Source organism: Hordeum vulgare, chromosome 2H (genome assembly GCF_904849725.1).
Source record: "Hordeum vulgare subsp. vulgare chromosome 2H, MorexV3_pseudomolecules_assembly, whole genome shotgun sequence".
Taxonomy (NCBI): domain Eukaryota; kingdom Viridiplantae; phylum Streptophyta; class Magnoliopsida; order Poales; family Poaceae; genus Hordeum; species Hordeum vulgare.
Window position 1 is genome coordinate 419,413,103 of NC_058519.1, and position 27,550 is coordinate 419,440,652.

At 44.4% G+C, this 27,550-nt stretch overlaps 1 protein-coding gene across 1 annotated transcript; it reads left to right on the plus strand.

Annotated features, from left to right (window-relative positions):
• The first annotated feature begins 12,071 nt into the window (after positions 1 to 12,071).
• On the plus strand, positions 12,072 to 12,640 carry LOC123430184. Its single transcript, XM_045114076.1, has one exon. It carries the CDS (start codon positions 12,077 to 12,079, stop codon positions 12,383 to 12,385), a length of 309 nt encoding a protein of 102 aa, XP_044970011.1. The 5' UTR covers positions 12,072 to 12,076; the 3' UTR covers positions 12,386 to 12,640.
• Positions 12,641 to 27,550: the final 14,910 nt, after the last annotated feature.

A 27,550-nucleotide genomic window follows, 5' to 3' on the forward strand; every position in this document is an offset into this window, starting at 1 on the left:
TACAAAGACGTCTATGTTAACTTCGTCAATGTCATGATGATGTGCTGACACGGACTCTGAGAGATGCTCAGATGCTCAGAGCTACCCACGGCGCGATAAAATACAGTTTCCAGCATGCGGTTTGCCTGTTTTGGCGCGGAGGCCAGCGCTAGCTCCAGCAGGCGCGCTGAAATACAACGCCCGTGCATAGCTCTAGCAGGCACGCTAAAATGCAGCGCACGCGAGGAGCCGACGCTTGCCATGTGTTGCAATTTTGACCCATTCTAAACACAAAATGAATTTCAAACATCAAAACAAAGAAATGGCATAATTTAAATCACATAAACAAGTTCATGATGACATAAAAAGTTCATGCCCACAAAATCATCCAACTAAGTTCATGCCCACATCAAGCTTCGTCCTCGTCTTCATCTTCATCTTCATCTTCCTTTTCCACTTCCTCTGATTCATCATCCGAAGCGGATTCTTCCTTCTCCTCTTCACGGGTGTTGGCAAGATCATGCGAAGGTGTTTGCACATTGGAAGACATGCCGCCCATGGCGCCCGGAGGTGCTCCCATGCCTCCCATGAGAGATGCAAAATGCATACCTCCCATGCCGCCAATGTCACTTGGAGGTGCTCCGAAGCCATCGATGCCTCCCATGCCGCCAATGCCACCACCTCCCATGCCGCCAATGCTGCCCGAAGGTGCTCCGAAGCCATCCATGCTTCCCATGCCGTCCATGCCACCGCCAACCATGATGCCAATGCCGTTCGGAGGTGCTCCGAAGCCACCCATGGCACACATGCCGCCTATGCCATCGCCAGCCATGCCGCCAATGCCACCACCACCCATGCTGCGAAGCATGGCTCTTTTTTGCATCAATACATATTCACGGGTAAGATTGATATACTCCTTTTGCGCCTCATTGAGCGTAGATGTGTCCAAGAAGAACAAATACTTCTCCCATTCCAACAACCTAGATCACTCCTCCATGGCCACCTTCCTCTCCTCCAATGTCACCTTCCTCTCCTTGGTCGCCACCCTCCTCTCCTCGGCCGCCAACCTCCTCTCCTCGGTCGCGGCATCTTGGGTCCTTGCAATCTTCCTCACCTCGTTCGCTTCTTTTCTTGCCTTCACAATAGCTTCCATAGCATTTTTTAGCTCATCATCCCCTTTCCTCTTCTTCTTTTCTTTTGCATCTTTCTTGCACCCATCTAGTCGTTTTGGCTTCGAGTATGAAACTGAGTTTGGTGTAGCGCTTCTATTGCCGTTATCACTTGATGCCTCCTCCTCATCATGATCCAACTCAATTGTTTTATTGTGTTTGTTGCTCTCGTCAACATCATCGATGCCGTCACACTTCTTCCACTTCTCATCATCCTTCAATTCTTCCTAGCAATGAGGCAATGTAAATGGTATCCCTTTCTTGGTCTTCTTCTCCTCTCCTTTGAACAAGTTTTGTGCAATATTGAACTACAAAAAAACAAGTTAGCACTAGAAACACCAAGAACAAGCATGATGAACATGGATGAAATGACACTTACCCTATCTATATCATTAGTGCCACTTGGGTTCAACTTGTCAACCGCCTTTTGTGCGGCCGTCCACTTTTGACAATCTCGGTGGATTGTCCACCACCGGGAGCGAAGAGATCGTGCCGAGCCATCAATTCCACTCTTGTTGTGTAGATCAAAGTGCTCCTTCATCTGGTTCCAATATGCATCTTTACTTTGATTACCTCCAATGGATGGATCCCTCGACACTTGCAATCAAGTATTGCATAGCAATATGTCTTCATCGTTGGTGTAGTTTCCTCCTCTTCCTTTCGGTGCATCGGCAATGCCCTCACCATCCTCGTCCACCTCGAACTCATGGTCATCGAAATGCATGTCATTGGTTTGAGACCAATGAGAATTGTTGGAGCCAACACCCATAGTTGACATATATACCTCATCGTTGACACTAAAAAGGATATACAACGAAGCAAATGAACTATATATATGTATGCATTCAAAAAGTAACAACAACAATTTTTTTTAGCTTTGGTGCATTTCCTCGAACACCTTTTGCACGTCGGCCGGCGGCTCAACAAGTGAGATCACCGGCGCTTCGGGAGCCGCCGCGGCCATCACACGCCCAGCAAGTCTCTTTCTCGATAGCTTGGAGGAGCTAGAGTCGTCTGCCGCCTTCTTCTTCTTCGCGGAAACCTTGCCCTTCTTCGTTCGCGCCACATTTGAGAGATGCAAGAATGGGGCACGTGGGTTCACGACAGGCGCCGGCGCGAGGCCACCCGCCGCCGAGGTCATCCGTGGCGGCATGAAAAGGCCGCGCGCGACGCCGATGCTTGGAGGAGCGGCGGCGGCGGCGAAGCCAAAGCTCCCGACGCTAGGGTTTGCGGTGGCGGCAACGGCCACGGCCGCAGCGAAGGAGTCGCGGGTGTAGGAAGCGGTGAAGGGGGTGCCGGCGGGGCGTCCATCGGGCAGTTCGCCGGTGGCGGCGCGTGGCGGGGCGAAGGTGGCACGATGGAGAGAGAGTGGCGCGAACGCTTGAGTGTGCAGCGCGCCGAAGCGGACGCACCAAATAAGCAGCGCGCGATGCCGATTCCGACCGCGCACTGTACTCTTTATGCCGCGCGTGCGTTTATCGCGCTTCCGCTGGAGCAACTTTTTTTTATTGCGCGCATGCTAAAAAGGCGATTTTTGCAGCGCGACGCTGTTTTAGCGTGGCTGTTGGAGGTTCTTTCATAGGGGTAGATTGTGCGCAAATACGTTCATAGGAATAAGTTTGCATGTGCTTGTATAAGTGTCTGTGTTTTGCTGTGTTAGAAAAAAATGTGATAACTATATCTCTCTCGGGGAATAACACCCTGAAGTTCAGGAATCAACTACTTCACTCCTGAACTGCAAAACTAGATATTTACCCCCGTCACATTTTCAAAACCAGACAAATCACTCCCTCAATCTATTATACATGGTTTCTATAAGTGCTATTGCATATGTGGCAATCTAATAGTCAAAGAAAAATCTTGTCTTCCTACGTGCGATGGCCCGTCATGCACCTGCCACTATCCATATCATTGATGTAGCTCTCTGTCGATGGCGCTCGCAGCTTGACGACGACCACGCTCAGGCCCGTGTTGGACCTGAACCCGCTCAGCGGGACTTCGTTGGATCCCGAGGCCCGACACCCGTGTTGGTGATGGAACGATTGATGATGGACAAGACAACAATAATGGCCATAGATCAGTTCATAAGGCTAGCACAGGCCGATGAGCACCACTGGTTAAGGCAGCGGGAGCACATGAAGTGCTCAACGTGGATACTTAGAGCATCTCCAATAGATGTGGTATATTTTGATGTTGTAAATTAGGTGTTGTATAATTTACAACACCAAAAAGTGCTTTTTACAACATCAAAAAATGGCTAACTCCAACACATGTTGTATATCGTGTTGTAAAATACCAACTCCAATAGATATTGTGAAACTATGTTATAATTTGTTTTGGGTCAATAGTGCATATGCGACACCATTGAGGTGAATTGGAAGGAGTGAGACGTATTTCGTCCGAATTGCCTTGGTGCGACACTTTTGAGCGAGGAAATAGCCCAGACACGACATGACCCTTAATCTGAACTCATGCCCTCATTAGCTATTAGGGGCTGGACCCACAACTTATCCACATAAGTGCTAGCCCTACTTGGCGGTGCATCTAGTTACGGCCCCACTTGTCAGTGCATCACGTGAAACGTGTCCCCGTGCCTGTCCGAACGGGTACCCCTGTCTGAACCTGTGTTGCGCCCTTCACTTCGTTCCCGGCGGCGGAGGAGCTTTGTTCTGGGTGACAGCAACGGCAAAGCTTTCATTCTTGTTTACGGCGGCGGCTGTGGTGACTGAATCCGGAACCCTGTCATGTTCTCCTCCGCGTCGAGTTAGATCTCACCGCATCGCCTCTCTTTCCCACTATTTTTGGTCGATTTGATCCAGATTTCAATGGTGGGGAGGGGGGTTGACCGCGATGGAGCTTCTAGAGACAACAACATCCTATCCAACCTATGTGATTTGTGCCTCGTCTTCTTCCGCTAGCTCACTTCACACTGCCCCGCCATTGACAAACAGAGGTGGTGGTGCTCGGACGTTCGAATTCACCGTGGAATTTCTTCCTTCTAAGGCGAAGCTAGGTGATGGTAGCATGCGGGACATAGAGAGAGATACAATTTCGACCAACAAGATGGCTGGACAACCAAACAGACTATGTTTCATGTAGAGCTTGTTGATCTGAAATCAGATTCTAAGGTTGAAGAAAATGGGCAAGCAACTAAAGCAGATGATCGATTCGAAGCAGCAAGCAAGTATGATGGCTGGAGCATTTTATGGTTGTTTCATTGCTATGGGTTTCTTGGGTGGCCCGGGTTTCTTTTACTTGATGTTCATCAATCGCTAGAACTTGTTAGAGTTTCACTTAGTGTGTCAAGCTAGTAGTTTCAGTTAGTCATGGATCATTTGTTAGCTCAATTTGAATTTGTGTGAAGCCAAACTTGCCTGAATTCTTGTAATGACATTCTCAGTTATAGTTCTAGTTAGTCCATTTATTATTTGCATCCCCTGATGAATAAAATGCAGCAATTGAATTCATAAAATGCAGCAATTCTTTAGTTAACAGAGTGCAACAATTCTTCAGTTAACAGAGTGCAACAATTCTTTAGTTTTTCTAGGGGGTAAAGAAACTTTATTCATCAGAAGCCATAGAGTGCGGGATACAAATTGGGTCATGAGGCATCCCCAACCAAGTGTGGCACCCCGGCCCTCTATGAAGAGAAAACTTAGCTAAATGGTGTGCCTCCATATTGATTGCACGCCCTTCAAAAACAAAAGTACAAAGAAAATGAACTACTCTAGACTTAATCTCTTTGATCACTGCTCCATATTATTCCCCATGCTTCCATTGTTGATATCCATAATCGCCTGTTTTGAGTCAAATGCAATAACCACTCGCTGTAAATTGAGAATGACTGCAAGCACTAGGGCTTCTCTGCATGCGATGGTCTCTAGGATAAGTGGGTCTTGGAGTCCAGCACTCACCAGTGCCGAACTTCCCATATAGTTGCCATCATCTCTGCGGCAAACTGCAGCCGCCGATCACCCTCTACCTGCGTGAATACCTGCATCCACGTGGATTTTCGCGTACCCAATCGGTGGAGCTTTATGACGCGCTCTCTGAACTTCCAAAGGGCCTCTCGTGACTCCTGTTGGGTGCGAAACCCTCAAAGCCTCAAGATCCTGGATGAAGTTTCTTACAAAGGATTGGGTAGCTTGGGGTGACTGGAAGATGTGTTCGTGAATCGCCTTACGTCGGGCTGTCCATATCGCCCAAAGAGTGACATCCACGAGAATGAACTGATTGTGTGGTAGCACATCAATTAGTGCAAAGAGCCACTGCTTGGCATTGGGTTCGGTATTTGCGATCAACAATTCTTCAGTTAATCGAGGGGGAGGAGCGTAACGTTTTGGTCGAGCTGGGCCGGACGGGCTCCTCGTTTTTGCACAGAAAGAAAGAGACGGTCCAACAGTTGGGCTGGATTTAATTAAGCCCAAAAACACGTGGCACGCCTTCTCAATCTGCGTGGACCGTTGCTTCAAAATGCTACCAAAAAAGGTGCTAAAAATACCAGCCAATAAAAGCGCAGCCCATGCATCGCTGACGTAGCCATACTGCCTGATCCAAACCGTCCATTCATGGTGATCCAATGGTCCAGATAGGTGTGGGGTTTTGAGGGGTTTTGAGACGTTTTCAAGGGTTAGGGTTGAGCATAACTAATTCAAAAAAAATAGAAAACTTGTGCCAATCATCGTTCTGTGTGACTAACTCGATAGGAAAAATAAGAAACCTGGACTATCGAGTTTTTCATGAAAAAACCTTAACAAAGATGGCTATCAAGAACGAGGTTGTAGGGTTTTTAAACAAACCATTTCTAAAACAGGCAAATCAATTCGAATTGTTAGTATATGACAATGTAAGAACATGTGCACTGGTTTTCCAATTTTTTGATTTTTTTTTGAATTTTTTATGCTCATTTCAAACTTGGATCCTTCTTAGTCACTCCAACATGAAGCTTTTGTGAGGTTTTTGAAAGTTTCAAGTTCAACACCCAAACCACTTGTCTTCACACATGAGTTTCAAATTAGCTCGAGAGGGTAAACAACCCATTTCTAAGCAAGTTTTTTTGTCCACCATGTCTAAAACAGCCAAATCAATATGAGTTGTTAGTATATGACAAAGTAAGAACGTGTGCACTGGTTTTTCAATTTTTTTGAATTTTTGGTGCTCATTTCAAACTTGGTCAAACCTAAATTTGACCAACATTTAAACAAGTTTCAAACATGAAAATGAAAAACCAAGCTTAGATCCTTTTTAGTCACTCCAAAATGAAGCTTTTGTGAGGTTTTTGAAAGTTTCAAGTTCAACACCCAAAACCACTTGTCTTCACACATAAGTTTCAAATTAGCTTCAAAGGTAGGGTAAATAACTCATTTCTAAGCAAGTTTTTTTGTCCATCATGTCTAAAACAGCCAAATCAATTTGAGCTGTTAGTATATGACAAAGTAAGAACATGTGCACTGGTTTTCTAATTTTCTGATTTTTTTGAATTTTTTATGCTCATTTCAAACTGGGTCAAACCTAAGTTTGACCAACATTTAAACAGGTTTCAAACATGAAAATAAATTTGACAAGTGGTTTTGGGTGTGTAACATGATGTATAGGGTACTCATGTGTTGACAATTACATTTTGATGTACTCACAATTTCATTTAAATGAATTGCATTGCAAAAGATATTGAATCTACAAGTTTATAGCATTTTCTCGATTATTCAGTATTCATGCTTACATGTGGGTTGACCGGTCAATCTGACCCGTGGTCCAGGGATGTCAATGTCACTAGTTAAATCCTCTACTTATACGGTCAAATGTGTCGTACTCTAGCTATTTACACATTCAGATCTGCGCCACTCTCGTCGTCGACGACCACCAAAACCACGCAATCCAGCCCCGCCACAGCAGATCATGCGCCGCCGTGCGACGATCATGAGGCCCGGATCTTCCAGTTCGCGCGGCGGCCATTCCGGCGGCGGAAACCGCTCCGAGAAGGATCGAAATGGGGCGAAGCGGCCGGCGCCCGACTATGACCGGAACGGGCGGCGCAGGTTGCTTCCGACACTGCTCGGAAGCGAGACGCACGCAAGTACATGAACTGGGGGCTCGCGCCACCGCGTGCGTTCGATCGACACGAGGTGGAGGAGTACGACCACCAGATGGAGACGAAGCATGAGGAGGCGGTGCAAGGCGACCGCCTGCTAGCTCCACTGGCGCTGGTGGCGGGGAGCTCCGCCATTCCACGCGCACCGCTGCCGCCTCCGAAGAGGGAGGGGGGAGCAGGGCTTGGCACCGCGCCCCGGGCGCCTCGGCTTTGTGCCGAGAGACTACGTCGACGACGGCGACCTCGACGGTGTCATCGCCGAGATTATGGAGCACACCAAGGACGAGACGGAGCAGCTCGTTGCGCGCCGGCAGACGGAAGAGGAGATCGACGAGTTCCGCTTCCACCAAGCCCTCGTGAAATCTCGCGCCGACAGCGGGTGGGGCGCCTCTGACTCCGACTCTGACTGAGCGGCGCCGCCGCCTCGTCGGGGCCGCACCCCTGGGGCTCAGGTGAGCCCAATTTTGGAGACCTAACTAGGGGTAGGAATTGTGGGATACCCGCGTAGAGTTATGTAATCGAAGTACTCCATGTGGCTTTTGCTCCGACGAGCTCACCATTAGAACTATGGGTACTACTCCGTGTATAATCGAACCAAATTATCTGTTATATTTGCTAAAATCTATCTATGTTGTTTGAATTTGGTCGATTTCGGTTGAATGATTGTAAATATGCTTGTCTGAATCGGAGCTCGTCGGCGTTGTCGTGCTTCGTCATCGGAGAAGAAGAAGTGGTAGGATGCGCGTAGGGGAAAACTGTTTAACCATAGTCGCCTTCATCTGGGTCCCACACCAACGTGGATAAGGTGTGGGTCCTGCCCGACTCCACCTAATCCTGACAGAGATTGTGCTTAAGGGACATGTCGTGCGTGGGCTATTTGTGCGCAGTGAGATGTCACAGAAGAGCTGTTCTTGCGAACGATGTGGCTTTGCAGCCAATTCACAAGAAAAACGTCGCACAGGAGCTATTGACCCAAATGTTTTTACATATACAACACTTATTGGAGCACTCTTTTTGAATCTAAGTGTTGTATAAGTTAGTCATTTTTACATATACAACACATATTGGAGATGCTCTTAGAGCAACCTCAACGGGGCGATCCATTTCGTCCGCCGGCGTCTGTTTGCATCCGCGCGGACAAAAATGATAGCCCAACGCGGATCCATTTCCAAAAGGCGTCCGCTTTGCGTCCACGCCGACCCATTTTTGTCTCAAATTTGAGACTGAAATGCGTCGGTGCGAACACGAAACAAACGTCCACGAGTCCTCTCTGTGTCCGCATGTGGCCGGTCTGACCTACTTGTCACACAGTCATCCATCAACCTGTGCGTGCTTATTTAATTCGCTGGCACACTCCCACCCATCTCTCTTCTATTATTATAATACTACAATGTTGTTGCCCACTTGCTTTTCGTTGACACATGTGTCAACCTATTTTAAAAAACGGACACAGACATGCCAACATACGACCCAAACGGATGAAAAGCGGATAAAACGTGCGTCCGTTTGAATCGCCCGGTTGGAGTTGCCTTTTATTACTCCATCTTCGCCAAAATCGGCAACAGCTGGTTCCGCGGCCCGCACATGCACATTGAGGCCTCCCCTGAGTCATGCCTCGTGTTCACGAGCGCCATCACCCATCGGCATTTCTCAAGTTGCTCACTTGTAATTTATATGTGCATCCGTGGATTGAGGGAACGTGTGTGTGCTCATGTACTGGCCTTTGTTGTGTCTAGAGATCAAATGACGTTGTTGTTCTTGTTCCCTAGCATCGTGGATTGCTTCTTTTAGTCGTTTATAGCTAGGATTAAATTCATTCCATTCTTGAACCGGAGTGTGACGTGCGAGCCTTCGCACCTGATGTTCCTGGGCAAGCGTGGCCATGACTCTGAATGTGGGTCCTATGTTCATTTTAGCATCCTTTTTTTGGGTGATTTTAGCATCTCCTTCCGTTGACTTATGCCATATGCCAAAGCCAGTTGTTGAAACCGCTTATAGCAAGGAGAGGGGGTGGTTTGTGTGGTTTTAGAAACATGAGGTGGTCAAATGCCTGGTTTTATAGTTAGGGGGTTAAGTAGCCGGTTCTTGATACTCCACGGGATTATGTGGACTTCTTTCGGGTTTTTTTTTTTTTTTGCTTTGCTGGCTCGTGAGGAGCTAACGCTTTGTTGACTCGGTGTTTTTCGCTCATGATCGTATTTTGTTTCTTTTGGTTTTGTTTCTCTTTTTCGGTTTCTTTTTTCTTTGTTGGCTTTCTCCTTTTTTATTTTTTTCTTCGTTTTTAACCATTTTCTTCGTTTCCTTACCATTTTCCCTTTTTTTGTTTTCTTAATATTTTCTTTTCTTTCTTTTCTTTTTGCATTTTTTTGGTTTTTACTGGTTTCTTCTATTTCTTTATTTTCCTTAGGCTTTTCTCTTTCTTTTTTGGTTTTAAGTATTATCATTTTCTTTCTTCCGCCTTGTTTTTCTTTAGTTTTGTTTCTTTCTTTTTCGTTTTTGATCCTTTTTTGGGGGTTTCATTGTTTTCATTTTTTTGGACTTGTCTCTTTTGATATATTTTTCATTTTTTTCTTTTGGTTTATATTCCACGTTTTTCATAAATGTCAACAATATTTTCGTTATAAATGTAGGGTTTTTGAAATACATTTTCAACTTTTTTATTACACGGTCAACATTGTTTTCATGTAAAGTTTTGTTTTTCTACTCCTTGATTTACAATTTTCAAATACGAGATTAACATTTTCTGAGTACCTAGATATTTGCATACGTGGTTAATATTTATTGTTTACATGTTGTTAAATTCTTGGTTAACATTTTTTAATACATGATAAATATTTTTCTATAGACATTTAATATTTTTAAATTGTTAATTAACATTTTCTGAAATGCAAGGTTAATATTTTTTCAATAAACGGTCAGCATTTTTCCTACATATTTAATAGTTTCCAAATATTGGATTAACCTTTGTCAATACAATTTTATTTTTTCTTTGTAAAAATAAAAGATTAAATGTTCCGAATACATTGTCAATGCATGATTAATATTTTTAAATTACATGTTTAACATTTCTTTTGAATACATGGACAACAGTTTTTCTGTAAAAGTTTGAGAATTTTAAAATATTTGATAAAAATATTTTCAGTTTTTATTATATTGATAAATGTTTGATTAAATATTTTTCATATACATGAAAACGCAATTGCTTTATGCATAATTATCATTTTTCAAATGTTTAATGTAAAATATTTTTACTAACATGTTTATTTAAAATATTTGGAAGTATAAACAATAGTGAAAACTGAAAAGGACGAGAAAAAAGGAAATAAAAAGGTTAAAAAGGCAAAGAAACGAGGCCGTGGCCAATTGCACGCCTGGGCCGGACCATCTGACCCTTCCCTGATGGGAGGGACCCTTCCTCTCGCTATAATCGAGATAAAGAAAGAAATCACTAATTAAGGGGTATTTGTAAAGATCACTCCCCCCAGTCCACGTTGTAAAAAGTGTCACACTCCATATGAGTTATTTTTCGCAGCCTTGATTTTTTTTCACAGATTCGTTTATTCAAAATATTTTATCTTTTAAGTCGTTCGTCCAAATCTCGATCCATTTTTATCATTGAATTTCTTGTGGCGAGGAATTGAAAACTAGATCCAATGTTGATAGATATTGACAAACTTTTTTTCCAAAAAGAAACTAGAAGAAAAAACCCAAACAAGAAGCATGTTTTTTCGCTTTTCGAAAGGCACGACCGTTCCTCTTACAGAAGCAAATCCATGCCTCCACGAGAAGCAAATCCGTGACCCACAATAAAGAAAAATATATTTTTTTCCTTTTTCAAGAGGCACGCTCGTACTTCTGATGTAAGCAAATTCGTGACTTCATAATAAACAAATCCGTGCCTCTCATGGATGAAATAAACGTGCCTTTTTTTCTACCTCTCGCGGAAGCAAATATATGCCTCTTGCGGTTTTTTATGAGAGTCACGCTCATGCCTCTCCTGTAAGCAATTCCGTGTCTGTCGTGAAAAAAAACATGATTAAAGCAAATTCATGCCTCTTGTGAAAAAAAATATATGTTCTTTCGCCTTTTTGAGAGGCACGACCTTGTCTCTTACAAAAGCAAATCCATGTCTCCATAAAAAGAAATATATATATCTCACGAAAAAATATATATTTATTTTCTTTCCTAAGAGACACGATCATGCCTCTAGCAAAAAAAAGAAAATGAAAACGCGTTTTTCTTGACTTTCCATAAAACAAATTGGGCCCAAATTGTAAGTACGGAAAAATAAAATAAAATTAAAATTAAAAGATGTGTATAGGAAAATAAAAATAAAATAAAATTCAGAAAGAGAAAAACATTCAAAGCACAACACGTAGCGCCGACTAAGAGTGCGCCAAGTTACACGCTCTCAGCCCGTGCCAAATGACCTTTGGGAAGGCTCTGAACGAATACTACTTAGTTAGTTGCTTTCCACAGAAGGACGCACCAAAGAACTGTGCAGTTCCGGAAATTATATATGTGGGATGTTGTAAATTGAATCAGTTTTGGTGATCACCGAGGCCCAGGTGTAGTGTAGGAAAATGCAGTTCGTATGGCTGCCCTAGACCGGTTGGAAGAGAAGGGCCAAAAGTGTGTCCGTCCCATAATTTGCAGTGAAAATTGGTTAGCCGATGATCTGTTGCAGGTACCTTTGGACCAAAAGTTGCACCAATAAATGGAGCTTGCTGGATCCAGTCGGGGAGGCGGGTGTGCCACACTGCACAACCACTAAGCTGGCTTCGAGAAGCTGCCTCCATTTATAAGTTCGTGGTCGTAGTGGGGTTTGCAGGAAGGAAATATGGACAGAGAGCAGGCGCGCGTCTCTCTGCTTGTAGTGCTGCTCACCGGCACTGTGATTGCAGTACTTGCTGCCAGTCCAGCCGCCGGCGACACCATGGCTGGGCTAGCCGGCAGGATGGGCACCGCCTACAGAGTCGACGCGGCGGCGGCGCAGAAGCTGACACCGGTGGTGCACCGTCGCGTGCTCTCCAGCCTCGGCAACTCGGTCCTCGATCCTAATAGGCCGGCATGCGTCGGTCGGTGCGGGGCCGCCGGGCAACCGTACACCGGCCGGGGATGCGTGCGTTCGTACCAGTGCCGTGGCTAGTGCTAAGTTGGCGCCGCATCTTGACAAGACGCGCCGACGCAAGTTGGGTCGATCTGTCGATGGCACGCCGCTAAATTTGCACGCATCCAAATAGTACGAGCGTACACCCCTTGTTTTTTTTGTTCGAGCGACACCCCTTGGTAGTTGATTCGCCGTAACTCGTAAGTGGTTGATCCTTGGACGTGATAAATCTATCGTTGCTTGGTGTAAAATGTCCTCATGTCAAATGCTAGATTGTACTGTACGTTATTCCTAGACAGCGGAGCACCTTCTGTTTTCTCCAAAATATGTGCATAAATTTACACAACTTCTTGAATAAGCAATATTCCTACGGTGTCGTAAGAATATAGTAGATGGTGTGCATTTGACAGAAATGCAGTTGATTTGACACTGTTTTTGGTGTCTGTTTCAATTGCATCTCTCACGGGTGCCAATCCCACTTTTTCAACTGTCTCACGTGTTTTAAGTGCATCGTCTCAACTGTGTTAGGGCAAATTCAACGGACCGACTTAAATGGACGACGATTTTATCCTTTTTCATCCGTTTGGGTCGGCCAGACGGACACGAACATCCGTTTTCGCAAATGGATCGGCGCATGCGCCCAACGTTGCCGGACTCATTTTTGCTGGCTTGCGAAAAAAAACATAAATGCATAATTAAAGATTAAAAGCCGGCCATGAAGCCCGAAGAGAGTCCACACGTCCGCATTACATTAATTAAACATAAAAAAACTAAAACTACCAGGGCAGCCCTAGGGGTCGTCATCGGGGCCGGTGAGGTCGACTAGCGTAGGCGCAGGGCCGGTCCAGGGGAACGCCGTGTTCCACAGCGCAGCTGCCTGCGCCTCTGTCGTTTGTCCCGCCGGCGCGGGCTGTGCTGGTGGCGGTGGCAGCGCAGCAGCACGGGCATGCTCCTCCTCCGCCGCCTCCCGTCGTTCCTCCTCCGCCTCCGTCTTCACCTTCATGAGCCGAAGGCCTTCGGCGCGCTCCGCCAGCAGGTGTTGCGTCCTCGAGTGCTCGAGGTAGGCTTGTTCCTGCTGCGGTGTTGCGCCCAACCAGATGGGCGGCGCCGTGACGTACTAGTGAACGATGACGGTCCACTCGTAGACCTCCCGCGGCTCCGTGGGCTAAGGCTTCGGTGGAGGTGGCACGACGCAGTCGCCGACGGCCAACAACGCGATGGCCTGCGCGAGCTGCTGTTGGTACGCCGCCTCCTCGTCGGCCCTGCGTGGCGCTTCCTCCTCACTGTCGTGGAGGACAGTTGCGAGCGCCGCCTCGTAGGCGGCCTCAGCCTCCTGGTCCTCGTCGCTGACGACAGGCGGGGGCGGCGGAGGGCCTCATGGTTGCACTTCGTGCACGCCACGACGACGCTGCTCCTCGTGCTCCACCGCGAACCACACCTCCCTGTTAGGGGAGTCGACCGCGTACGTAGGGTCTCGTCGCTAATTCATCGTCAGCAGACGCCGCCGATCGCGGCACGACTGGCACCAGAATCCTCTCCGGATCCAGATGCTAGCCGTGCGGCAGCGTGACATCGAGGTAAGGGAGCGGCACACGGTGCTCCGAGTGCCACCGCGCTTGGTGCACCGGGACGCTCATGCGCTGGCGAGGCCAGTGGGAAGACGGCGGCGTGGAGATGGCGCGGGGGTAGAGCGGGGCCTTACCCTTGTTTGGGAAGCCGTCGGCCATGGTGTGCTAGGGTTTTGGTCGCCGAGGAAGGTGGTTGGATGTGGACGGGCGGTGTTCTCGAAGCAGATGGCGGAACCCACCGCACGCTCGGATTAAAAAAGTCGGCCGCGGTCACTGACGCATGGGCCCGCGGATGGCGGCCATCATAAATAATGTTGACCGCGGTGGTTGGGGCGGACACCGAGGGGGCGCGCGCGTCCGTTTTGCGTCCGCGTCGACGCATTTCAGTCCCAAATTTGGGCCGGAAATGGGTCATTCGCGTCCGCGTTTTGGCAATGGGTCGATGCATTGGGCCATCATTTTTGTCCGCGCCGATCCAGACGGACGACGGCGGACGAAATGGGTGGCCTCATTGAAGTTGCTCTTAAATCTCAACTGCATCATTACTGTTAAGAAACTTAATGCGGAGCATTTCATTGATCTGCCCTCAACACCTCGAGCTCAAATTGATCGTATGATAAGAGCTCGCGCAGTGTCATCGAAACCGATGTGACATCTCTTCTTACCAAACCACCGTTTGATTCAGTCAAGACATGGTAGTTATCTCAAGCGAATACACTTTGATACTCACGTACTCGGAGAAAGATCATGGAACGGCCACGAAGGAGAGCGAGGACATCAAGCTCGGAAAGATCAAAGAGAAGTTGCACACACGCTACAACCAGCAGACAACCGGTCCAAACTAGACATCCGACATCGTGGAGGTCAACTAGCCCGAAGGCCCAGTTGAACTCTACAACGTCGAGATGACCGACGAGGACCGGATGTCCGCCATGTTCCAGTGACCAGTCGTCCGTCCGCCTCTGAAAATCCGGCATCCCAATTTTCTTGGACAAAGTGTAAATAAAGACCTTAATTCCCATCGCCTGACTCTTTCACCTAGCAATCTTGTCTAGTTTCCTCACGTTTGTTCATGAATATCTTATCGCCCCATACACAAAAGGGATCGAAGGGTGGATCAGTACCGCTGATATATGTATCTATAGGCAACAAGTAAATGTTAGAAGCTAAACTGCGATTGCACAAATGGTGTAAAATACAACTACCAACGTTCCTAAGTACAAGTATTTTTAAAGATTTCAATACGAACTGTATATAGACATAGTTTAGATTAGAATGTAGATTCACTCATTTTGCTCTGAATGTAGTCTATATTGAAATCTCTAAAAATACTTATATTTAGGAACAGATGATGTATAAGACATGGGATGCAGCTAACCTCGACGGCAAACAATAGCATGGCCCATTGTAGCCGTGTGCAAGTGCATGGAAAGGCAATGTTAACTACAACATGGTTAACATCCACCAAAAATAGCAAATGGTAATAAAGCGAGAACATGTGTAGTGATATCTTCATTGGAAAAGACTAGCATGATAGCAAAGGGATGGATTAAAAAATGGATAGAATTGTTTACTACAACATGCATGTTCCACTACAAACAACCATATAGACATTGAAACAGGTACTGAACTACAGATAGAAATGAAATTGAAAGAGTTAAACATCACAAGGCAGGTCCTGCTAGAGCAGAGAATGACCATGTTGCCTATAAAAAGGTAGGGAAAATAGATAAGACACGTTAGGCGTGTTTACTATAACATGCTTAATACATCAACCGTACAAAACATGGTCATTGCAACTTGTATTGGTAAGATTGAACTGGTGAGTTCATACTTGGTAAGTCATGTGGGGTAGTTGTTGGGGCACTCCATATGGGCAAGAGCCTAGCCAAAATTGGTCGCAGCGAAGTTGAGGTGTTCCTCCGGGCCAAAGCATGGATGAGTGCCACTGACATGTGTACCTACAAGAAGCAAGTAAATGTTAGAAGTTTAACTGCAATTGCACAAATGATGTAAAATACTGTAGACTTGTGATGCAGCTAACCTGGACGACAAACAACAACATCGCCCGTTATGGCCCTGCGTAAGTACATGGAAAGGCATGTTAACTACAATATAGCTAGCATCCACCAAAAATAGCAAATGGAAATAGAATGGTAACATCTCTGGTATATCTTCACTGTGGAGAGTAGGACAGTAGCAAAGGGACATATTAAGAAATGGATACAACTGTTAATTGCAACAGGCTTAACAACATCCAAGTCATGTTTTGTAAGTTTGTAGCTGCTATTGGTGAAATTGAGCTGGAGAGTCCATACCTGAACATCACACATTGTACAATACTGAAAATAACAAGGCACGTTTAACTACAGACAGCCCAGTACAACCAATGAAACTGGTACTGATAAAAATGTAATAGACAGAGTTAAACATCGCAAGGCAAATGCTGCCATAGCAGAGAATGGCCCTTTTGTCTATAAAAATGTAGGGAAAATAGATAAGACATGTTAGACATGTTTACTACAAAATGCTAATACGTATAAAACATAGACATTGCAACTGGTATTGGTAAGATTGAATTGGTGAGTTCATACTTGGTAAGTCCTGAGGGGTAGTTGCTGGGGCACTTCAACTTGGTGAGAGCCCGCCCCAAATCTTAAGAACATGCAGTTATGAGAATTCCAATGATATAGAGATGTGAGACCTCTATGAATGAAGAACCGACAAAAACTTCCAACATCGAAAACATCATAGAAGATGCATATGGACTTTGTTTTCGATGAACTCGAGCTTGTCATGAAGATGACCATAAGCTCTAAAACTCACAAGGAGAAAAACCAAACAAGAACCAAGATATGATGCAAGGATGCAAATGGTTTGAGCTCTCAACGAACTATATGATCAAGCTACTCACTTGAGAGCCCCCTTTGACAGTTCGACAAACTATCCTACAATAGAAAATCCTATCAAGGGTAAACCTATAGCTTGCACCTAGTCCTCTTGAGCTAGATGATGATGCTCTTGGCTTCCTCAAGATGGACCACCTTTCTTGATTGCTCCCGCATACTCACAATGGGTGAGCCACTCTTCAGCACATTCTTCACAAGTCCATTTCCACCACAATGGACGACAAGCTTGAAGCATGATATCTTCGTGATGCTCCACTTGAACTTGCACACCGCAATCTTGATGACGATCACCACTTGATGCCATCCTTAATAGGTTGAATGAGATCTTCCTCTTGACACAAACCCATGGAAACACACCTAACCCCACATAGAACTCTTATGAAGACATGGGTTAGTACACAAAAGCGTTATGGACAGTGCTTACCATACCATGGGATCACTTGATCCTTCTCGATACAACTTGTACACTTTGTGTGTTGATCATCTTGATTTACTCTCTGCTTAGTCTTGATCAACCATGTATCTTTATGACCAATATTTGGATAATACTTGGAATACCACCTTGGTCATCATATAAACTCCTTGAAACCAACAGATGGACTTCAAGAAGTGCCTATGGACAAATCCTTCGAATATAACTTAGGGAAACCATTAGTCCATAGGGATTGTCATCAATTACCAAAACCACATATGGATAAATATGCTCTAACAATTGTTGGAAATATTCCCTAGAGTCAATAATAAATTGGTTATTATTATATTTCCTTGTTCATGATAATCGTTTATTATCCATGCTAGAATTATATTGTTGGAAACTCAAATACATGTGTGGATACATAGAGAACACACTGTCCCTAGTGAGCCTCTAGTTGACTAGCTCGTTGATCAAAGATGGACAAGATTTCCTAGCCATAGACAAGTGTTGTCACTTGATAATGGGATCTCATCATTAGGATAATGCTGTGATGGAAAAGACCCAAATTATAAACATAGCATATGATCGTGCCAGTTTATTGCTACTGTTTTCTGCATGTCAATGTATCTGTTCCTATGACCATGAGATCATGCAACTCCTGGACACCGGAGGAATACATTGTGTGTTATGAAACGTCACAACGTAACTGGGTGACTATAAAGGTGCTCTACAGGTATCTCCAAAGGTGTCTATTGGGTAGGCATGGATCAAGACTGGTATTTGTCACTCCGTGTGACGGAGAGGTATCTCGGAGCCCACACGGTAATACAACATCACAACAAGCCTTGCAAGCAATGTGACTAAGGAGTTAGTTACGGGATCTTGTATTACGGAATGAGTAAAGAGACTTGCCATTAACGAGATTTTACTACGTATGGAGATACCGACGATCGAATCTCGAGCAAGTAACATACCGAAGGACAAATGGAACATCATGCGGGATTAACTGAATCCTTGACAAAGAGGTTTGACCGATAGATATCTTCGTAGAATGTGTAGGAGACAATATGGACATCCGGGTCCCGCTATTGGTTATTGACCGGGGAGTGTCTCAGGTCATGTCTGCATAGTTCTCGAACCCGCAGGGTCTGCACACTTAAGGTTCGGTGATGTTTCAGTATTATTGAGTTATGTGTGTTTGGTAACCGAAAGTTGTTCGGAGTCCCAGATGAGATCCTGGACATCACGAGGAGCTCCGGAATATTCCGTAGGTAAAGATTGATATATAGGAAAGTGGTTTTTGAACTCCGGAAAGGTTTTGGACATTTCCGGTAGTGTACCGGGAGTGACGAATGGGTTCCGGGGGTCCACCAGGTGGGCCCACCCACCCAAAGGGTCTCATGGGCTGTGGGAGGACGTGGACCAGCCCTTAGTAGGCTGGCTGAAGCCCCCACTAAATCCAAAGGCGGATTGGAGGTGGGAAGGAAAGAAACCCAAGAGCAGAAGGGAGGAATCCTACTAGGTGTAGGATTGGAGGTGGACTCTTCCACCTCCTCCACTTCGGCCGAACCCTTTTAGGGTTTTTTGGCTGCCTCCTCCCCTCCCTCCCTCCTATAGGGGAGAGCTAACCCTAATTGCCACATGCTCCCTCTACTTCTCTCTAGATCTGTTTCTCGTCTAGTCTAGTTCGGCTATGCTTAGGCGAAGCCCTGCTGGATTAGTTCACCACCACCACCACCACGCCGCCGTGCTGGAGAACTCATCTACCTCTCCGCCCCTCTTGTTGGATCAAGAAGGCGGAGTTAGTCATCGAGCTGTATGTGTGCTGAACGTGGATGTGTCGTTTGTTCGGCACTAGATCGGGATGGATCGTGATGGGATCGCGGGACGGATTGTGATGAGATCGCGAGACGGGCCGCGATTTGGATCGCGAAGATGTTCCACTACATCAACCGTGTTATATACGCTTCCGCTTAGTGATCTACAGGGGTATGTAGATTCTTTCTCCCCTCTCGTAGATGATCATCACCATGGATAGGTATTGTGTGTGCGTAGGAATTTCTTTGTTTCCCATGCAACGTTCCTCAACAACAATCTCCCCCATTTTGGTAATTGATGAAAATCAGTACAAGAGAGTTTATATAAGGAAATAAGCATAACCAAGTGCACACATACAAAGCAATAATGCATGTGTACAAGATGTAAATGCGTAAGCAATAAAAGAAAACCCTATAAGCATCACCAAACTAAACTCTCTAAACTTCTCCTCCATTGGCATCGATTGCCAAAATGGACAAAAAGTTTAGAAAGCCAATATAGTAGGTGGTCCTCCAAAGTGTGTGTACTTCTCAACAATAGTGCAAAGAAATACACAAATAAAATGATAAACGTTGGAAGAAAACAAACTATATCGAGGACCCAAAGATTTCAAGAAGGATTGTATGTCACAAAGACATACAAAAGAGAGAAGCAAGCAATCAAAAGATACCAATAAGAACAAGCAGTCATATGGTCCTACGAACCACATGAAAAAAAATATTATGATAAGGGAAAAGGAGTGTTTTATCAAAACTAGAGAAGCTCCCAATGATTTGTGCACTAATAAGATTTTTTTTGTTTGATACAAGTGCACAAAATAGGATCGTTGCTCTCCCAAAATTAATAAAAGCACACAACAAGTGCAAGGAAATAGATGAGACAATAAGCATATCACTTGCACAAACCATATGGTTGAGCAACATGTAAAAGAGGAAATATAATAATAGGCTCAACCAAATTGATTTGTGTGAGTCATGGCAAGGCACTTGAGAAGACTAAGATAAGGATGAGCATTACTCATCAACATAGTCTTTAAGTAATGAGAAACAAAGTGGAAGACATATCCGTCCCACACACACACTACTAGCAAATGGGTTCACAAGCTTACTAATAAACAAATTGAGAACCACACTTGTGACAACCCATGGTGAAGAAGGAAAATAATAACCTTGTCAAGGGATGGATACCAACCAAAATGTCAAAACCCTCGTCAAGACAAGCATGAGGGAAAATAATCTTCACCACCAAAGAGTGCATCAAGATGCAAGGATAAAAGATCTGCACTCAAGACAAATCCTTTCACGAAGCCACCAAAAACTGAAAAAGGAAATGCAATGGTGGACGTGAAAGAAAAGAGGATATCAACTAGAGATGTAACTTCTCTCATGTATAAAAGATTCTAGGTACAAGACAATCATGATGGTATATATCCACAAAGAAGGACGTACACACAAAATGGTTACAATAAGAAACAAACAAGATATCCAAAAGGAAGTCCTAAATATACCAATAAGATCTTTCCTTGAAAGCATAACACATGGCCTAATATTTTCTTATTGTACAATGTGAACTTCCAACTTATGAAGATCAAACACATCCCAACTAGCAATTAGACATCATCGTTCGGATTTGAGGAAGGAAACAAGTACCACAAGAACGAATCAAGAAATTCATGCCATGATGCAGCCTACGAAAGGTTGAATGCAAGAAATGTATGCATAAAGTAGATACTTGTTACCAAGATAGCATTGGATTGATGTAGTAGATAATGGTTCATCAATCATCCTAGCTTGGCTCCAATAAGTCCATGGTGTCAACACCTTCCTTGTAGGTGAGCCGAGCATCCAATGCATCTCCAATTGTTTCTAGAACAAAAACACAAACAAAATGGTGTCCAAACTCATTGGGACCAAAAATTAGAAAACCAACAATATATAGGACAAACTCCACATAAATATGTGCATATTGATATGAAATTGAATTTCATGCACACTTTAGCCAATTTATGACAAGGTGGAGTTTCCCCTATATATCGAGTCAAGGAAAGAAAGCATGCAAAAAAAAAAAGAAACTATATATATATAGTAAATATGCATGCTCAAGGCATTCAAAAAATCAAATCAACACATAGTTGATAAGACACCAAAAGACAAGGTATCAAGTGAAAATAAAATACCAAACGAAAAATTATCACTTGAAGGATGCCAATTAAAAGATACATCAAGGAATGATATACATTGACACATGCCAGATAAAAGGAAACAAGATACCAATTGAAGGAAAACAAACACGAGGTATCTAGTTTCCAAAAGAGAGCTAGGTTCCAAACAAACCAAACCCTTGACAAATTTTCATGATGGCACAAAGCATCATAAAGAGCAAGACTTGCCTCCCACCAACACACACTTGATGGGGATCAAAAGATTTTATGATAGACATATAAAGAGTCTGTTCCAAAGAAAATAGGATAGCTCCCCCAAGGGATGTGCATTATATAGAATTTTCATTTGAATACAAAATGCACAAGATGGTATCATCACTTTCTCTATATCTGTATAAACACAAGACATGTTCAAAGCAATCCACAAGAGGCAAGGAAGACAAACGATACATAAAATCCAATGTAAAGATGATTAGCAATTTCTACCACATGGAGGGAACACTAGTGGAAATCAGTTTTTTGCCGTCTGCTGGCTGATGGCAAAGAGTGTCTTTGCCGTGTGCTGGCTGATGGCAAAGAGTGTCTTTGCCGTAAGCTCCCACAAAGCGGATGGCAAAGAATTGGCTAATGGAAAAGAAGGTCTTTGCCAGCAGTCAATTCTTTGTCATGTGCCGCAGACGGCAAAGAAGGGGAGAGCAGACGGCAAAGATGCTCATCTGACCGGGGAAACCTTAGGTCAAACTACACCCTTCTTTGTCGTGTGCTGGCGGACAGCAAAGATGCAACACGCAGACGGCAAAGTAGACGAATCTACTAACGTCCGTCCCAATCCTCTGACCATCCCGATCCTGTCAAACGCCACTCTTCCCCCCTCCTCTCCCCTGACCCCCACCGCCGCCGCCACCGTCGCTCCACCGCCCCCGGCGCCACCCCGGGGGCCCACAACCCCGCCGTCGACGCCTCCCAGCCCCCTGGCGTCGCCCCGATGCACACAGCCCCCGGCGGCGACGCCCCACCGCCCCCGCAGCCCCATCGCCGGCGCCGCCGCCCCATCGCCCCCGGCGCCGCCCCTCAGCCCCCGGTGTCGCCCCCGCAGCCCCAACACTGCCGGTGAGCCCCCACACCCCCACCCCCCATGGGAAATTTACTTGTTGTTATTTAGTTTTTTGGAGGAAGAAGAAGAAGGAGAGGAGGAGGAGGAGAAGAGGAGAAGAAGAGGAGGAGGAGGAGGAGGAGGAGGAGGAGGAGAAGAAGAAGAAGAAGAAGAAGAAGAAGAAGAAGAAGAGGAGGAGAAGAAAAAATAAGAAGGAGAAGAAGAAGAAGAAGAAGAAGAAGAAGAAGAAGAAGACGACGAGGAGGAGGAGGAGGAGGAGAAGAAAAAAAAAATAAGAAGGAGAAGAAGAAGAGAAGAAGAGAAGAACAGAAGAAACAAAAAATAAGAAGGAGAAGAAGAGAAAAAAGAAGAAGAAGTAGAAGAAGAGGATAAAGAAAAATAGAAATAGAAATAAGAGGAAGAAGAAGAAGAGGAGGAGAAGAGGAGGAGGAGGAGGAGGAGAAGAAGAAGAAGAGGAGGAGGAGAAGAGGAGAAGAAAGAGGAAAAATGAAAAGAAGAAGAAGAGAAGAAGAAGGAGAAGGAGCCCTGCTTCTCCTTCTTCTCTCCTCCTTATTTTTAGCTTGTTTAGCTAATTATCCTCCAAAATGACATAATAAGATAAAAACCTTTGTTAGGTCATGAATATTATATTCTTAGCTTGTTTTCCTAAAAAATGACATAATTGGACATAATTAGCATATTTGTGTTGATCAGGTGGATTTACATGTGACAATTGTCTCGTCATTGTGAGGTGTGCTGTGCGAAGACCTCCCCGTGCGTTGTACGAGCTCCGCCCCTGCATTCGTGGGCCAGTACAAATGTCATCTCGTCCTCTTCCCTACATTTACTTTGGATCGGTTTTCGGATAAAACTTGCTAGATTTAGGTAATTAAATTAATTTATCAGTATGCGTGAACAGTATGCGTCTCCTGTTCAAAAGTGTTAAAGTTATAAATATGCATGCATTTGCCTATATTTATAATCGTGATTCTTTCGAATTGTCTAACGTTATGCATGGACAGCCCGAGTATGTGTAGATTGGGTTCGTTTTCCCATATACTTTGTTCCGGATTCGATGCATAATTTCGTCAGTGCCTCCCTGTTGTTCTCCGGATACACATCCTCTCTGTTTATTGCGGAGACGTGTATCAGGAGAACAACGGGGAGGTGCTACCAAAATTTTGCGTTGGATCCGGAGCAGAGCATGGGAAAACAAACCCAATCTACACATACTCGGGTGGGATTAGGACCTATCTTTACCTATTAGCGTGTAGGTTTCATGGACGTAATAAAAATGGCGAACTTGATTAACTGAAGAATATATATGCTAAATTATATATAAATATATTTCTTGTGTCTTTAGTAGCTAGGCAAGATGACTGATCGTTTGTGGATGTATACCAGTCACCCTAGTCAAAAAGAGATGACGAAAGAATGGTTTCTAAAGACCAAGGAATTTGTGAAAGCCGCATTTGCAAATGGCCAGGAAAGAAACTATTGCCCCTGTCCTAGATGAGACAACTATAAAAAGATGACAGAGGATGTAATGATTAAACACCTGCAAAGGAGGGGTTTTAAGCCTAATTGTACGATGTGGACATTTCTTGGTGAGTCTATAGAACGCACCAGAGCTGAGGTGGTATGTCGTCGCACCGACCAACATGGTACCGGGATCGAAGACATGGTGCAAGACTTTGATGATGCTCGGGATTCGGAAGATGAGATGGAGGAATCTGCAAAGGCCTTCTATGAAATGTTGGAGTCTTCAAAACGTCCTCTCCATGCGCACACTGAGGTTTGTCAGCTGGATGCAATTGCACAAGTAATGGCTCTGAAGGCTCAGTTCAACCTGGGAAGAGAATGCTACGACGCGATGATGACACTATTTGGACGCTTCCTACCCAAAGGCCATGTCATGCCTGCAAACCTGTACTAGTGGGAAAAAATACTTCGTGTACTTAAGATGCCCTATGAGAAGATAGATCCATGTGACAAAGGATGTGTCTTATTTAGGGAGGAGTATGCACACTTGGACTATTGTCCCAATTGCGAGTCTTGCACGTATGTTGTGGTAGACAACAATATGGGTGAGAAGAGACTGACCAAAATCGCAGTTAGTATTATTCTGTATATGCCAATCATACCGAGGCTTCAACGTCTTTTCATGGTCGAAGAGACAGCCAGACAGATGACATGGCACAAATGGGGCAAAAGAACCGTACTAGATGCAGATGGGAATAAGATGGCGGTACACACATCGGATGGGGAAGCGTGGAAACATTTCGATGGATTGCATCAGGATAAAGTGGCAGATCCAAGGAATCCTCGAGTCTGGGTCGCTACTTATGGTTTTAATCCCTTCGGCATGACGCCAACCCATTTAGCTCCAAAATGAAAACTAATTTATATTGACAACAATGACATACTTAGACCATTTAGCTCCAAAATGACATAATAAGCCCATTTAGCTCCAAAAGACATAATTAGAAATTTTAGCTCCAAGAATAGGAGAAGAGGATAAGAAATAGAAAAGTGAAAAGAAGGAAGAAGAAGAAGAAGAGAAGAAGAAGACAAGGAGGAGAAGGAGGAGGAGGAGAGAAGGAGGAGAAGAAGGAGAAGGAGGAGAGGACCTTTTCCTTTTCTCCTCCTTCTCCTCCTCGCCCTCCTCCACCTCCTTCTTGTCCTTCTTCTTGATTTCTTCTTCTTCTTCTCCTCCTCCTCTATCTTCTCCTCTTTCATATTCTCCTTACCTTATTTTCCCCAACAATGACATACTTAGCCCATTTAGCTCCAAAATGACATAATAAGCCCATTTACCTCCAAAAAGACATAATTAGAAAATTTAGCTCCAAGAATAGGAGAAGAGGAGAAGAAATAGGAAAAATGAAAACAAGGAAGAAGAATAAGAAGAAGAGAAGAAGAAGAGAAGGAGGAGAAGGAGGAGGAGAAGAAGGAGGAGGAGAGAAGGAGGAGAAGAAGGAGACAGAGGATAATACCTTTTCCTTCTTCTCCGCCTCCTCCTCCTTCTCCTTCTTCTTCTCCTTCTTCTTGGTTTCTTCTTATTCTCCTCCTCCTGCTCTATCTTATCCTCTTTCATATTCTCCTTACGTTATTTTCCCCAACAATGACATAATTAGCCCATTTAGCTCCAAAATACCATAATAAGCCCATTTAGCTCCAAAAAGACATAATTAGAAAATTTAGCTCCAAGAATAGGAGAAGAGGAGAAGAAATAGAAAAAATGAAAAGAAGGAAGAAGAAGAAGAAGAATAGAAGAAGAAGAGCAGGAGAAGGAGGAGGATAAGAAGGAGGAGGAGAGGAGGAGGAGAAGAAGGAGAAGGAGGAGAAGACCTTTTCTTTCTTCTCCTCCTTCTCGTCCTTCTCCTTCTTCTTGATTTCTTCTTCTTCTCCTCCTCCTCCTCTTTCTTATCCTATTTAATATTCTCCTTACCTTATTTTCCCCAACAATGACATAATTAGCGCATTTAGCTCCAAAATGACATAATTAGCCTATTTAGCTCCAAAAAGACATAATAATCTCAAAATGGCATAAGAACCTTGGTTAGCTCTTTAATATTATATACTTATCTTGTTTTCCTCTAAAATTGACATAATTAGTCCATTTAGCTCCAAAAATACATACTTAGATAATTTAGCTCCAAGAAGAGGAGAACAGGAGAAATGAAAGGAAGGAAGAAGAAGAAGGAGAAGGAGCCCTCCTTCTTATCATTCTTCTTCTCTCCTCCTTCTTCTCCATTTTCTTCTCTTCTTATTTTCTTCTCCTCCTGCTTCTCCTTCTCCTTCTCCTCCTCCTCCTCCTCCTCCTTATTCTTGTTTTTCTTCTCCTTCTTCTCTTCTTTCTTATTCTCTTTCTTTTTCAATTTAGCTTATTTGTCATATCTATGTTGTTGTTCTTCTTCTTCTCACTTTCTTATTCCCATTTTGCTGATTGGATGTACTACATGCATGGAAGCTGGCATTGGAGTGCTTTAGTTCTAGTTTTCATTTGAGTTGATGAACAATGTGGAACTATATGTATATATGGATGAAGAATATATGTGGAACTATATGTATATGTATCTATGCATGAAACTTTGTATATGTTGGTTCTTTCGATGTATGGGATGTACATTGATGAACAAATGGCATTGATGAACTTTATATGTATATCATATATGTGTTTTGACCTATATATCATATATATGCTATGAATTATATATATATGTTGCTGCGAAATAGAAAAAATAAACAAAAATGTGACAATATGGGCTCTTTGCCGTCTGCCAGCTGATGGCAAAGGCCTTTCCCGTCAGTTGCCTGACAGCAAAGGTGCCACGTGGCACCTAGCTGTGCAACTTGGGAGCAGCAGGAGCTGGCCCATATAGGCTCTTTGCCGTCCGCGTCCTTGGGAGGCTGACGGCAAAGCATACAATGGCACATGGCAAAGAAGCCGACATGCGCTGGCCCAACATTGTGCTGGCCCATAGAAGCAGACGGCAAAGAGGGGGAGGGAAGCTGACGGCAAAGCCTCCGTTAGCCCTAACGGAGGCGTCTCCTGTCGGCTGCCGTCTCAATCTCTTTGCTGACTGCTCCGTGTCTGACACAGACGGCAAAGAGCTTTGTCGTCCACTTAGGGTAGGAAGACGGCAAAGAAGCTACCATGCCGTCGTAGGCTGACGCAGAATCTTTGCCGACAGGTGGCAGCCGGCAAAGATCATTGCCGTCGGTGTGGACCTCTTTGCCGTCTATGATGGATGACGGCAAAGAAGCTGATTCCTGTAGTGGAATAGCAATTGTCAAAGGACAAGAAGTATTTGGAAACAATTCCCATTGGTAGATTGCAAAAATATCCAACATCATCTTTACTCCTAAAACGCAAGCAAATGACACTTGTAGAGCCAACATGACACCTAGGAACAAGATAATTTACAATATCAACACTACATGTCAATACCTCAAATATACACATTTTCTAGGCTTGTAATATGCACATAGCATATTACTCCCCCATAATGTGATTACCCAACATTTATTAGCAAGTGGCAAACGAAAACCAACAAGAGATAATTAATGGCCATTTAGAATTTGAATTTCTCATGAGTAGGACATACCACATAGAGACTAGATAAACATGTAATAACAATACTAAGTGGTATTACTCATGTATACACATTTACAGGATTGTGAGGTGCGCAAAGCACATCACTTCCACACAATGGGATAATCCATTAATCCCTCAA

Coding starts and splice junctions, on each gene's coding strand:
- LOC123430184 (XM_045114076.1), top strand. CDS start 12,077: ATGGACAGAGAGCAGGCGCGCGTCTCTCTGCTTGTAGTGCTGCTCACC.